Source organism: Astyanax mexicanus, chromosome 7 (genome assembly GCF_023375975.1).
Source record: "Astyanax mexicanus isolate ESR-SI-001 chromosome 7, AstMex3_surface, whole genome shotgun sequence".
NCBI classification, from domain to species: domain Eukaryota; kingdom Metazoa; phylum Chordata; class Actinopteri; order Characiformes; family Acestrorhamphidae; genus Astyanax; species Astyanax mexicanus.
In genome coordinates this window covers 26,360,430-26,374,908 of record NC_064414.1, presented here as the reverse complement: position 1 = coordinate 26,374,908, position 14,479 = coordinate 26,360,430, and the positions used below count along the sequence as shown (strand labels likewise).

Sequence of the window (14,479 nt, the reverse complement as noted above, 5' to 3'; positions counted from 1 at the left end):
TCTTTCTCTTTCACAGCACACGTGACTGACCTCTATGACACACTGTATCGCAAAAATAGAAATCTGCCATTGATGGCTCACAGAACCAAAAAATGAATAGAAATAAATAGTGTATTTTTAAATACAGTTTTCAGTAAGTGGTCTTTTCATTCGCCATTTTTTGTGCAGGTGGGGAGCACAGAAGTTGAAGAAAGTGTAAGTAAGATCACATTTCACTCAGGTTAATCGGGAGGTGAACAGACCATGAATCAACAAGATGTGTTATCTGGTATCTGACTTTATTCATTTTATTTGATGTTAAAGTACAAAAGAGATTTTCCCTCAGGGATCAATAAAGTACATCTGTATACATACATATGTATTTGTCTGTCTATCTATTTGACAATTAGTCAATCTATCTACTTATTAAAGTCCAATATTATAGTTTCTAAATGGTAACTTTACAGAGAATGAATGATTCATTTTAACTTACAATAGAAGTCATTGTAGATTTTGGGGCATTTCTATTGGTCCATTCTTTAGTTCCAAATTTTCCCAAACTTTAATCCAAGACAAAAGGGTGGTCAGGTTAATAAATGAATTAAACACTAAAATAATGAATTGTTGTTAAAGCTATTTATGAGTTAATCTATGTAATTATTATAGCAACTATTTGTACCGGGTGTAACCAGAAAGTATAAAGGAAGTGAAAAACACTCTTTAAAACTCTGGTTTATAATTGCTGAACCACAGCTTCTTTATAATCTACTTTAAAATGAAGTTTGAATTCAATATTTTGTTTAAAGGCACCTGTGAAGACAGCCCTCATTATGTACACAAAGCCCATCTGTAAGTATCTAATCTATATCTGTATTAAAGTATTAAAGCTTTCACTCCAATATAATGTGCAGCATTCTTCCTTATACCCCTTTCCCAAATAAAAATACTGATCCGGTTAAATAAAACTCAAATGTGATACTCTCACTTATTTATTTAAAAAACATGTTTCTGTATTTGGGATGATTATGCATAGAAAGACTGTATGTTAAAGATTTTTTAGCTGAAATGAGAAAATAAAAACATGTAAAAACATGTAAGAACTGCAGCTTAGAATTTTTAAAAACTCTATGTTCATAAAAAAGTACAAAAGATTCTACAAAGGCAGAGAAAACTATGCAAATAAACATGACAAGAAAATGATACAAGACATTTGAAGATTAAAAGAAGACATTTTGAAGTTGTAATCCCCTTCAAACAGGGTTCAGTTCTTTGCACTTTAACACGTGAAACATCAGGATCCACCTGAAGCTGAAGGTAAACTGAATTGCAGTGGCACTTACTATCTCACACTATAAAAAATAAAGGTGCCAGAAACAATTATTTAGAGTGATACATAGAAGATCCACCTTTGGTTGTTTTCTAGTGCCATATGTCTGAGCCAAGAACCATTTGAGGAACTTTATTTTTAATAGTGTGCGAAGAAATAGTTTTTTTCTCTTCATAACTTACTCATTCGCATGATCCCAATAGAAAATATAACTTTCTCCTCTAAAACTGACTGCAAAAATACATAATTTAACATAAATACTTTTAAAATACTTGCATATAATTTACAAACAAAAAACGCACAATAAACACAGAGTGGACATGTAAAGAGGGGGTCTGAGGTGGGTCAATCCACATTCAACACCATCACTGTTTTTTTTTTTTTTTTTGTTATTTTTGATCATCAGTGGCTAAGAGCTCTTAGAACAAAGGCGCTTTAAATGGTTAATGATGGAGATGTATGTTCACACTCATTTTTAAATTTCTCTTACAAACATGTTTCTGTATTTCTGAGTGTGTGGAGTAACCTTGTCCTGCACATTTCACTGTTTTACTGATCTATTACACACACACTTGATTTGTTGATTAATTAGTTGTATTAGAGCAGGAACAGTCTAACGTGCAGGGCAGTGGGTAGTCCATGACAACAGTTAGTGGTACAGTGTAGGCTATTTAAAATAATAAAAAATACTTTGCTCTGCAGTAGATGATTCCCACTTCAGCTTGCGCTGAAAATGGTTTCATTAATTAATTGTTTAATATAAATGTGTACATCAGTTCCACATTAATAAAATGTATCACATTGCTAAAGTACCTCGATTTAGGAATTGATGTGATCTGTTTTATTCACGTTTGACAAATGAACACATTTAAATTAAATAAATAAAATGCGCATTTTAGTGATACACCCGTCTCATTACACATGTCTGTGTGTTTGTCTGGTTCACTCTTAAAAATAACGTGACCGTAAAGAAGGGTTATTTGGTATAATGCCACTTGTTTGAATAAAGAACACTTCAGTTAATTTAGTTTAATTTCTGTTCAGAACCTATGAAATGTTTAATTAACCGTATACATCCAACCCAAGAACCCTTTGGGACGCTTTATTTTTAAGAGTGTTTTGGGGTCTTTTGCCCTGATAGTATAGTGACAGTTTAGGCTCTGCCTTCCTCAGCGCGCCCCCTCATGTGTCCGGTATGAATGGGTGAGGTATCATAACTCCGTGCCCTCGCGCGGGTAGATCAGACTGTTCACGCTGAAGCCGTTGTAGAAATGTCCGCTAAAGTGTCCCGCGCTCTGCGCTCCTGTCGTGAACGCGCCGTGGTGCGGGCCTCTGGCCGCGTGCGCGCTCTCGTGCTGCTCTGCAGCGGGCGCGTGCTCGTGCTGGTAGGCGCCGATGTTGCGGCTGGAGAGCTCGCTGAGGAGTCCGAGAGACCCGTGTCTGACCGCAGAGGCGGAGGACGAGGAGGAGGAGGTCAGTCCGGCTACAGTGCTGAAGAACCCGGCCAGGCAGGGCGCCGAGGGTCCGCGGGGAGCCTCGCCGGCCGCGTCCGCTTCAGGGGGAGAGGGGGCAGGTAGAGAGGGAGACAAGGAGCCGCTGAGAGCCGCTACAGGGCGACCCTCATCAGCCTTAGAGCCCCCACTGGGGTCCGACCTGCGCTTGCGCTTTCTCCGGAAGTTTCCGTTGTCAAACATTTTTTCGCAGTTGGGGTCCAAAGTCCAGTAATTTCCCTTTCCTTTAAGTGGAAAGAATCAGTCCATCAGTAAATCAGTCAATTGATCAATCAATATATGTTTTCAATAAGCAAAGAAAAATAAAAAATAAAATAAAATAGTAGCATACGTTATACATTAATAAACTGACAAATCTATATTTATTATTATTGTCAAATACACTTTTTCATTTATTCATCCATCCATCAACAGATAATGCAGCAATCCATCCATCTATTTGTTCACTATTCAACCTTTCATCCATCTATTTATTATTTAAAATAACCATGCATTCATCCATACCTCTATACATCTGCCCATTAATCAATTAATGAATGAATGAATTAATTCCCTTATTTATTTAACCAATTTAGTCATATTATTTAATCTGTCATTTAACTATTCAACCATCCACCCATTCATCGATCCATTAATTAATTCGTAACCATTTAACCAATCAACCAAATAGCTAACCACCCCACACTTGGCCATATCAAGCTAATGTTCCAATATAGAGTATACTTTAAGCGATGCAGTAAATAAGTAAATACATTACTGAATATATATAAATAACTTTTTAGAACACTGTAACTTTGTGAAGTTATTTTTCCACCCGTATCAGACAGTCACCTGTTTCTCACATTTTTACTTTTTTTTTAGTTAAACCTCCAATTATTGCCCTAAAAGGGGGCGGGGCTTGTCTGAATACAGGTGTGAAAAATAAACAGGGCACGCGCACTCCCCGAACCAAGCGCATCGTGCGCCTTGAGCTCACCTGGGTCGTCTTCGTCGCGCGGCACCTTCTTGAAGCAGTCGTTGAGTGACAGGTTGTGTCTGATGGAGTTCTGCCAGCCCGCCTTGCTCCTCTTATAGAAGGGGAAATTGTCCGCCACGTACTGGTAGATCTGGCTGAGCGTGAGACGCTTCTCGCGCGCGCTCTGGATGGCCATGGCGATGAGCGCAGAGTAGGAGTAGGGGGGGCGCACGAGCTTCAGCAGCTCCTCTTGACTCGCTACGGACAGCCAGCCCAGGTCAGGAGCGCCGCTCAAGTACGGCCTCTGCGCGCCGTATGAAGGCACGAGAGGCGCGGGGGGGCCCGGTCCTCCTCCCGCGTGCAGGTACGAGGAGGCAGAGGGGGGCGGCGGCGGAGTGGCAGTGGGCCCGTTGAGCCACAGGTAGGGGCTCGCGGCGGGCGCGTACTCGCTCAGACCGTAGGGCGCCACGCCCTGCTGGTGGTAGGAGAAGCCGTCGCAGTACGCAGCCACGTCCGACGGCTCGTGCGCGCTCTTGGGCAGCGGCTGCAGTGCGGCCGGGTGGGCGGGGTGATGATGGTGATGGTGGGGGTGCGTGGGCGCCGTGTGCTGTAGCTGCGCCTCCATGGAATTCATCGTCGCAGCTCGCGACACAGCGGACGGCGAGCGCGCGCGCTCTCGGAGCAGCGGGATCCAGGCTCCGGTACTCTGTGCGCGCGGAGCAACAAGTGGCGCGAGATTCTCCGCCTGCGGTGAACTTGTAGTGGTTTATAGAGGCGGTGCGCGGAGGGAGCGCGGCGGGGCTCAGCTTAGCGCGACCAATCATTGTAGCGGCTCGCGTGGGAGGGCGGAGTCACGCGCGGGTGGGAAAAAGTTCACTCAGAATCCCTTAAAAAAGAGGAGAGAGAAAAGTAATAATTTTATTTATATTATTATTAATTAAACTACAAATTACAGACTGTTTCTCTTCAGTCTCCATGAACTAGAGCTGCTCAGAGACCAACATGAAGAGAATTCCGCCACAAACAAACCCCACAATCTGTACAACACTGATTATGGACTATTTATCAACAATCTTGACATTAATTATCAAAACAATAATAGCCATAGGCATACTGCAAAAGCAAAATAGCATACTAATAATAAAAAAATAACAATAATAATAATTCTAGTCATCTATTATTATTATTTCGTTTTTAGTAAAAAAAATGTTTGTTAATAATATATGTCTAGTTTATTTGTTCTTATTATCAAACATACTTCTGATAAAACACTTTGGGTTTCATTATTATTATAAAAGTTTAATTAAACTGGGCTGCAATTACCAGGAAAGCTTAATTCTCGACAAACCTTCAGCATCTCCTTTTTAAAGTTTTTTTTATATACAGAAATTGATCTATACAAAATATTTGTCTGGATACTGCTTGTATTATTTAAAATGCTTGTTTCCCCAGTAATAGGTAAATAATTGTTATATTAATTATAAACTAGTTTTATTAATTTATGTGGGCTCAACTAAGGTGTGGTTTAAAACTTTTAACGAAAGAAAGAAGGAAATTGAGAAACAGACGAAAAAAATATGAAAAAGGGAAGAAGAACCTGGTTCTCTTTAGAAAAGCATTATATCGTCTTGCATATGAACGCAATTGAAACACATAAAATGTATTTCATAATAATATTAATGATAATAATAATAATAACAATAATAATAATACATAAAATGTATTTTATATATCTACATTATTATCTCCATAATTTATTATTATTATTGTTAGGTGTTCTAGTACTTAGTTATTCGATTCGTGCTATTTTTAATGTAAAAACGATAAACGAAAAAATAATAATGATCTTAAACTGTACGTAATTTATTTAATTGTTTATGTTTGTCGTTAATGTACGGCAACTTACGGTGAGACACTTTAGATAAATAAACACATTTTCTTATGTAAATCTTTTTTCTACAGAGTTGTAAACTATGCTGTGCTTTAGCTGGCATGTACAACAGTTTATTTATAAACACTGCTTTAGCGGGAGAGCTCTCGATAAGAATGTACAGCGAAACACAGCAGCAGAGGAGAAGAGTTTCTTATAAGTATTTCGTCGCTAAACGCTGACGCTGAAAATTAATAAAATGTATACACTGTATTACATTATTCTGCCACCTATTTACGTCTTCCCCTGTTCACTATGATTCTAAAGATCTGAAAAAGAAGAACACGGCATGGCTCAGGGTAAGAATGCTCAGGCTCAGAGTGGTTATTAACACTGCTCACTGCTCCATTCTTCCAAACACCGCGACCCCATCTAGTGGTAGAAGGCTGTAATCCCTTTTATCAAAAGTAGGTTCAAGTCTTCAGTCTTAAAACTAAACGATTAAAGAATTATTTATAAAAAATTCAAGACATTGCGTCCGAAATGTAAAAAAAAAAAAAAAAACTTAACATAATTTTTTTATTTAGTATTTAGCATTATAACTGACTGTAAAAAAAACTTGCTCCATGCTGCTTTTTAACTTCAATGACTAAAATGCAATTCAGTAAATAAATTTGCAGTTCAGTCCAGTTTTTTTTATTTCAGTTAAATTTCATAATACAATGATGTGCGATGCAATTGGCACGGTTAAAGGAAAAACTGGGACAATTCATATCCATCCTCGGCCGCGTTTGGCCCGAGGATTGGACAATGGGCACCCATGGTGTAGAGTAATTTAATACCTATGGGTTTTTTTCCTTTCTAGTCATGTTTTAAAGATATAATTGAAGCTAGAATTTCGATATTTTATTGAGCATTACATTTCTTGAGAAAACTTATGAGAGCCTTGAGAATATCAGTACGTTTTGGACAGCTCTGCAAAATCATATAAATAATTACATTTTGATGTTGTGCTTGTATTCAAAACATAATGTTATGAAAATAGTGAGTTGTATTATTTTAATGAGTAAAACAAAAAAAAATACACCAGACATTTAAAATCAACAACCCACTTTCCTGTTTAACTGCGCCGTTACTTATAGTTCTTCGACCCTGGTAGTAAACAATTTTTTTCAGAACACTGATGAAATATCCGCCTCTGACTGAGTTGTCCGTTCAGATTTAGAAACCAGTTCCTCAGACCAATGAAGACCCAATTAGCCATAATAAAAATGATTTAAAAATCCTTGTTTGATAGCTGTGTGAAAATGCCATGCATAAGGTGTAACAGTTGGAACAAAAAAAAAAATAAACATCGTAGTTTTTTCCTGTCTCGCAGCGCGCATAATTAACTGATTAGAAACGGCGCGATTAAAAAAAGTTGATACTAAAATTGTTACTAGTAAGGAACTTGTTTTGAAAATGTAGTTAACAAACATTACACTGTTTTATTTTTTGCGGGAACAACAACAAAAACTTCACCCGTATACCTTCTTGTCAACTTAAAATGTGTTGCTCAGACTTTTAAAGCTATTAATTTATGTTTTAAGGTTTAAGTTTTATTTAAAATTGTACTTTAAATTGTTTTTTTACGGTGAAACATTTTGAAATCTACAGAAAGAACAGAAACGTTGAATCGACGTTGATCAAGATGTTATGGTTAAATCAATGTTGAATCAACGTTGTTTTGGAAAAGTGAATCAACCTTGATATAGCAACATTGTTTCAACGTCATACATTCAAACTTTAATAAACCATAGCTCACAAATAATAGAAAATCCTTTGATTAACAAAGTGTTAACCATAAACTTACATCCCTTTAGTAAAGCTGAGTATAAAGAAAGTTACTACCAATCTGATTCAACATCTGATCTTAAAAACACTAAAACAAATAAAACATGAACATAGGGTTAAATAAAAAAGCAGTTTCTGCAAATAGAAGTAAAACACTTTTTCATTTCTCCATCCAGCCGTTTTTAAAAATTATATGGTGATGAAATTTAAAATGCTAATTCAAAAGGCAAAAGGTTGAGGACATTATGTTGATTCAACGTTAAAATGTCAACCTTAGCAAAACCACTTAACATTGAACGTTGATTCAACGTTAAAAATTCAACGTTAGCACAACCATTGAACATTAAATGTTGATCCAACGTTGTTTCAACGTTGAAACAACAACATACACTACTTTAGTCATATTTTAACCACATTTTAACATTGACAGTCGGTTGTGTGCCAGCAGGGACACATTATTAAAAGTAGCTACTAATCACACTGCTTTAGTGCTGGATAAAAAAAACAATACCTGTTTTAGCAGGGTCAAAGCTGCTTGTGAACACAAGAGTGAAACTTTTATATTAATATATGGCGTTTAAAGGTTTCACTGACAGTTAACTTGTATATTTGATGCAAGTGTTCTCCATTTGTAAGCATTTTAAGAAAACTATATGGGATCATTAAAATATATGTCACCGGGATTTACGCAAAAGTACACAAAAGCAGCAGTTCAAACTACAGCTTAGACCTCCTGTTTCAGTGCAGGCAACAAAACTACCCCAAATGCATAAGGTTGTTTCTTTTAATTTATTTAAACAAACAGTTTAAAATTACGTTTATATTAGTTTGATTAATTAAGTGTCTGATCCGTAGTGCAGTTAATAAAGCCTGTAATATGTTTAGCAGTAAAATGTTAACATTAGCATTTTGGATGTGTTTCTTTCCACATATTAATTCTACAACTGTCGAACAACGCAGACAAACACTTTGCGGTGAAAACGGTTCCCAAAAAAGGGTGGATTTACCAAATTAGGTAGAAAACGAAAAGTGGCAGAGATACTAAAACGGGTGCAAAACGAGAGACTTTGGAATTCTTAAAACGGGTGGAAAACAAAAACCTTTGGAAATCTTAAAACAGGTGCAAAACGAAAACCTTTGGGATTCTTAAAACGGGTGCAAAACGAAAACCTTTGAAATTCTTAAAAGGGGTGGAAAACAAAAAGCTTTAGAATTCAAAAAACGGGTGAAAAACGAAAAATTGTGGACATACAAAATTCATCGGAAACAATTTGGGTAATGAGTGTGTTTCAAAAATACATTTAAAGCCTAAAACTGTATGGTTAAATAATTGTAGGCTAGAAATAGTGTCTAGCATCAATATTTGATGATTTGTCTTGTGAAATGTAGAGTAGAAGAAATGCTTAATGAACTTTAATGGTTAGGCCAACTAATTTAAGGTGTGCCAGGTTGCCTGGTAGCTAAATTAGAATATGAAGAATGGGTCTTTTAATTTAGGGGATCCCAACTGAGGTATAAGCTGTTTACTTGTGTGCCAGTTAGTGTATCGGCTCGTTAATTATGTGCTGAATTGGTCTTCTGGCTGCTTTAAGACTTGAAAGACGGCACATTGGCAACTTCAGGATGTGCAGTATGGTGTGTTAATTGCTATAGGATGTGCACACAGTGCTGTTGGATGCTCCGGTTGGTTTGCAGCTGCTACCCAGGAGGAGCCTTATTGTAAAAATGCCTAAAGATCTAAAGATGTTTTATCTTTAACTTATATTACTTTTGTACTTCACTATTGTAAGTTGCTTTGGACAAAAGCGTCTGCCAAATGTAATGTAATGTTCTATGTTCAGTGCATTTGTGTATTTCCGTTCTTTTGAGAAGAAACGACTGCATCTGCCTCAAGTGGCCAATACATGTTTTGAGCATTAATTCCTTTCATTTAAGAAAGTCAGGGCCAGTCATATACAAAATAAAATATTAATTTCATGCAATTTTTCAGTCTTATTATTTAAATTTTCCTCCGACAATAAGCTTTAGTGGGGTAAAATTTGGAATCCAAATTCAAACAAATCTGAAGCACCAGGAGTAATTATAAAGGTTTAATACAGCTCTTTCAGGTCGAACCACCAGATGGCGCATTACACCAAGTATTTTTTGTTGTCTACAGTAGAGGAGGGTCACCTGAACATTTTGGGAAATCTGTTATCTGATCATGCTTTGTATTTTAGCGACCGACACAGACGTCCACAGCAAAAGTTCAAATGACTCAAATATAATCTAATCCATTTTTTCTTAATACCATTACACCTACAAAACAATCACATTAGTATAAAAGAACATTTGAACACATATACACACTAAATATGGCAGGGGTATCCAATCAAACTTCTCCTCAAAGGGTCTGTAAACCTTCAAGTTTAAATTTCAATTCATTCTAAAATTATATTGCGCTGTTCCCATAAAATTTCCCTTCTGGAAGTACTACAATTAATAATGACAAGCTATTTTATTCTTTTATTCAAGACACTTTTTACAACATCCAATTGATCATTCAGCACATCCAAAACACTCTCAAAACATTTAACTCACTCTTCAGTAAATCACTATTTGCAACACAGGACCAAACACCTTTATAGTACAATAAAAGCACGTAAAAACAAGAAATCTGTGTTGGTTGTAAAAAAAAAAAACAAACAGAAAAGGTTTTACAGCAAGAATTAATAAATAATTTCAGCAGTCCTCTCTAAAACCAGAAACAGAGAAAAAATATTTTATTATCGGAAAAAAAGTTCAAACTTTAAATATTACTGCATACAAACAACTGCAATTCAATCAACAAATACACAAGTGAGTAGTATTAGTAAATACTTGACAGTTAATTGAGAAACGTATGTTAGCCATGCTGGAGTCTGTTAATGCTAACACTGCAGCAGAACTAACAAACAGTTGGATTTTTCCAATTAAACTGTAGCCTATACAAATAAAACAAAGCATAAAGTATACTAAAATTTGTTACATTTTTACAACTCAATGATGTGCAGCTAAACCTATGACAATAAGTGTGTTTAACAAACACGGTTTACAAACGTCCGACTGTAAATGCCTAAAAATAGAGGGAATAGGACAGTATGTAAACACAACCTCTCTCCACAACGTGCATTTACCTAATAATACACTGTAAGGCTTAATCTTTGAACTATATGAACAATTGTCACTTTATAACACGCTTTCTTACCTAAATATAGAGGAAATAAGGACAGTATGTAAACACAACCTCCCTCCACAACGTGCATTTACCTAATGGAGAGAAAATGGTTAGTTAAGTTCCCCTACTGCCCTCTACTCCCCCTACTGGTAATTCCAAATATTGCAATAGATAACCATTGTTATTTTTAGGCATCGTAACATGCAATAAAACAAGCCTGTAGACTACCACACGAACAGTTTCCTCAGCAGCAAACAAACAGAGGGCATGGCCAATTCTGCTTAAATTGAAAATGAGGCGTGTGGGCGCGGCTCTTTTCTCATGGGCGGAGTGCTTCTCTGTGCAGACACGTGTCAATCAAATATTATTATTTTACCTATGGTTCAGTCAGAACAAACAGCAGAAGTGAGTTTTCAAAGCCTCAACATTTTAATTATTTTTTTTGCTGTATTTGCATACTAGTGGGCTGAAGATTGTTTACTGAGAATGATTTTTTTTAATCCAGACTTTTTACTCCACATTTTAATATTTGTACATGAAATACAACGTTTAAAAAACCCAGTATAAATAGGCAATAAATGTGTTAATCACTCATGTTTGTTATATAATAATTGAATGGAATATAAGGAAATGTTAAATATAGTCTAACCTAATTTGCTTGTATTGTAGGTAATGCAGATTTATGTAAATAATGTAGATTTTCATTTCAATTTGAATCATTTTTAGCATTGAAAAAATCTAATACAATAAAAAAATCGTTTTTCAGAACCAGTTATTGCTGAACAGTCTATTACCCTGATAAGAGCAAATTATCCCAGGTAAAGCTATTTAAAAAAAATGTAAAACTAACACTGTGTAAAGCTGCATTGGGCCAGCTTATACAAACTAAAAGTATACCTCATTAGCTTTAGATTTTTCACACTATAAGACACACTCAAAATCCATAAAAATTATCAGCACGCTTAATAATCCAGTGCGTTTTATGTATGAATTTTACCAGTGAGGTTCTCCAGGACCGAGACTGGAGCAGTATTAGCATTAGCCGCTAACTGCACTAAGCGAGGGTAACTCTTTTGCCTTTCAGAGGTGAGTGTTACTGGCCTGTAGCCTGCATGTTTACTGTGTTAAAACAAGCTATGTGGGACAAACCGCTAGCTAATATCACCCTGGCTTACCAGTGCTGTCGGGAGACACTTGCCGCTAACTGTGGCTAGTGCTAGCAGTAAGCTGCTAATGCCTTAGTGGAAATCTGAAAATCTAAGCTTACTGTAAATAATGGAAGTGCTTAACTCACCCAAATAAACAGTTTTCAGGAGAGAAATCTGTGTAGATTAACATCCAGTCCGTCTCGTTTGACTACAGTTTTGTTTACTTAACCTCTCCTAATAGCAGCATGCATGTAAGACCAGGGCTGGTTTAAGTCTGCTTTATATTTGGCCAATATAAACATGTAATATGAATATGTGGTCTAAATAATTAAGGCAGAGTAACAGTCTATAGACAGATCTGTCTGTCTAATGTTTACCATCTTGGAGGTTCTCAAAAAAAACTTTTGAAACTTGCTCTCGAATAAGCACTACATTTTTGGGTGGTAAATGACCAACTTTAAAGTTGAAAAGAGCACTGGTCTTTTTAATAATGCTTAATTCTTGATTGGGTGAGCTTAAGTAGAAATGTTGGTTACCTATACTTTACAGAAGTAATTATTTTTCAGCTGATGTTTTACATTTAACTATTTCTCACTTTTCCAAACAGTTTTCTGTACCTTTTACTCCGTACATTTCAAAAATCGCTTTATTACTTCTATTTAATTTCAGCTTGTTTTCATTTCGGCTTTTCAATGTTAAAAAAAAAACATATCCAGATAAATCTCTCCATCTGGTAGAGTAGATTTGATAGTGGTTGGATGAGAAGTATAAACATATACCATTCTGACTCCCACTCCAGCAAGAACATAGCAGACATAATTAGCCTGGTATAAAGATGATCTGTGGCAGAGACTCAAAAGAACTTGAGCTCTCAAAATGTCCTAACTAAGGTTTATCTTCTCTTTAATATATCAGCATTGTGTTAACATTTTAACAGTCATTATAGCTTTTAGAAAAATGTGTTTTGGGGAAAGGTGGGTAGTGCACCATAGACTCCTGTGGTGCCACCTAAGCTTTTCTCCTTAATTATTTTTACTTTTATACTTTTTTACGTTATGAAACCTGTACTTTTACACTTGATTTGATACTTTAATTTCTATAGAAGTATTTTTAACCTAGTATCTATAGTTCTACCTGAGTAATGCATGTGAAAACATTTGACATCTTTGACAGTTAGTCAGTTCTCATTGTCGACATGGGCAGGTGAGAAGAATCACCTGGACAAGATCCTAACCTCTAAGGACAGATGTCAATGACTGAACTGGAGCTTCTCTAAAATGAGAGGGCTTGTGGGGTAAAGAAAAAAAATATATACTGAAAGCTGCCATCAGCTGTATTCTACAGACAGATGGATTGATTGCTCTGTGTCACGGTGTCAGGGTACGAAGACAGTGTCATGAGCTCAGCCTGTGGAGTAATAGAGTTTGGAGCCAGAGGAGTCTCACAGTCTGACAGTGATTGTCTAATGCTAGGGTTGGTCAGGACAATAATCCTATTTAATTACTTCAGCCGAACGTCATTCGCAGGCCTGTGAAACCTCGACTTCCTTCCTGACCCAAAGCGCAGCTTTAGAAAAGAGCCATGGAGGAGCCAGTGCTGCTGCAGCCAGCCTACTGAACTGTATGTGCTCTATGGCTTGAAGAGTTTTCACAGCCGGTGACGAAACGGAAAGCAGACAGGGCTCTCCTCAGTAGTTCTAGCAGCCTGCAGAGAATATTTTACCTTTAGCTTAAGTTCTTGTTGAGACACAGTAACCACCAGCTGAAGAATTGTACAGTTTTCCTGAATATTTCACTGTATTGTTTCTATATTTCCCAGTAAATAGATTATTTCCATTCCATTCAATCCATTATTCATCAGTGCAGGCTTACATCATTAGCACACCTCATCCTCAGGCTGATGCTGCCTGTCACGATAACGCCACAGCGAAGAGTAAAGATCAAGGCCTGCTGTTGTCTTGACATGAAGACATAACCTGGCTTTGCTGCTGCACGGTGTGTGTGTGTGTGTGTGTGAGAGAGAGAGAGAGAGAGAGAGAGAGAGAGAGAGAGAAGAAGAAGAAAAAAGAAGACAATAGGAAAACAGAGTTTCAGAACCTTATTAGGGTTTCACCTCAGGCTCTTGGCATGTGGGTGACAGAGGGAAAGACATGAATAATGAGCAGATGGAGAGAAGAAAGAAAGAAGAAAGGAGAGAAAGAGGCAGTGCTCTCCACTGCTTTATACAGAGTGCTGACAGAGACAGATAGAGCGAGACCTAATGCATGTCTCTAATCTGAGGTACATCATCTCTCTCTCTCTCTGTTTTTCTTTCCCTCTCTCACTCTCTCACTCACTCTGAGCTGTACAGATGCTAGCCTCTTTATAGTTTTCATTATTAAAATTGTACAACATTTAAATGCATACACAATATGTCCAAATGTTTGTGGACAGCCCTTCTATTAAACACATTCAGCTATTTCTAGTCACATCATTTACTTGTCTAGACTTTGTAGAGAAGAATTAGCAGATAAACAAAACCTATAAGCACCATACCTAATGCCAGATATGAACTACAGTCGTATAATGCCCTCCAGCAGTGATCTGTGGAGCAGTGGAACTGTGTTCTTTGAAGTGAACTGGAGTGTACTGCTCCATCGAATGCTTTTGGGAGAAGTTGAG

General features: G+C 37.0%; 1 protein-coding gene across 1 annotated transcript; it reads right to left on the bottom strand.

Annotated features, from left to right (window-relative positions):
- Nucleotides 1-261: 261 nt before the first annotated feature.
- foxi2 (forkhead box I2) lies at nt 262-4,501 on the bottom strand. Its single transcript, XM_007230911.4, has 2 exons — nt 3,794-4,501; nt 262-3,041 (listed from the first exon to the last, which is right to left on the bottom strand). The coding sequence occupies exons 1-2, from the start codon at nt 4,404-4,406 to the stop codon at nt 2,518-2,520; spliced, it is 1,137 nt and encodes a 378-aa protein (XP_007230973.2). The 5' UTR covers nt 4,407-4,501; the 3' UTR covers nt 262-2,517.
- Nucleotides 4,502-14,479: the final 9,978 nt, after the last annotated feature.

Bases quoted from the DNA above. Each gene is read 5' to 3' on its own strand.
- foxi2 (XM_007230911.4), bottom strand. From the start codon at position 4,406: ATGAATTCCATGGAGGCGCAGCTACAGCACACGGCGCCCACGCACCCC. The intron at 3,042-3,793 runs GTGAGCTCAAGG...TTCCACTTAAAG, and splicing joins GCGCGACGAAGACGACCCAG to GAAAGGGAAATTACTGGACT.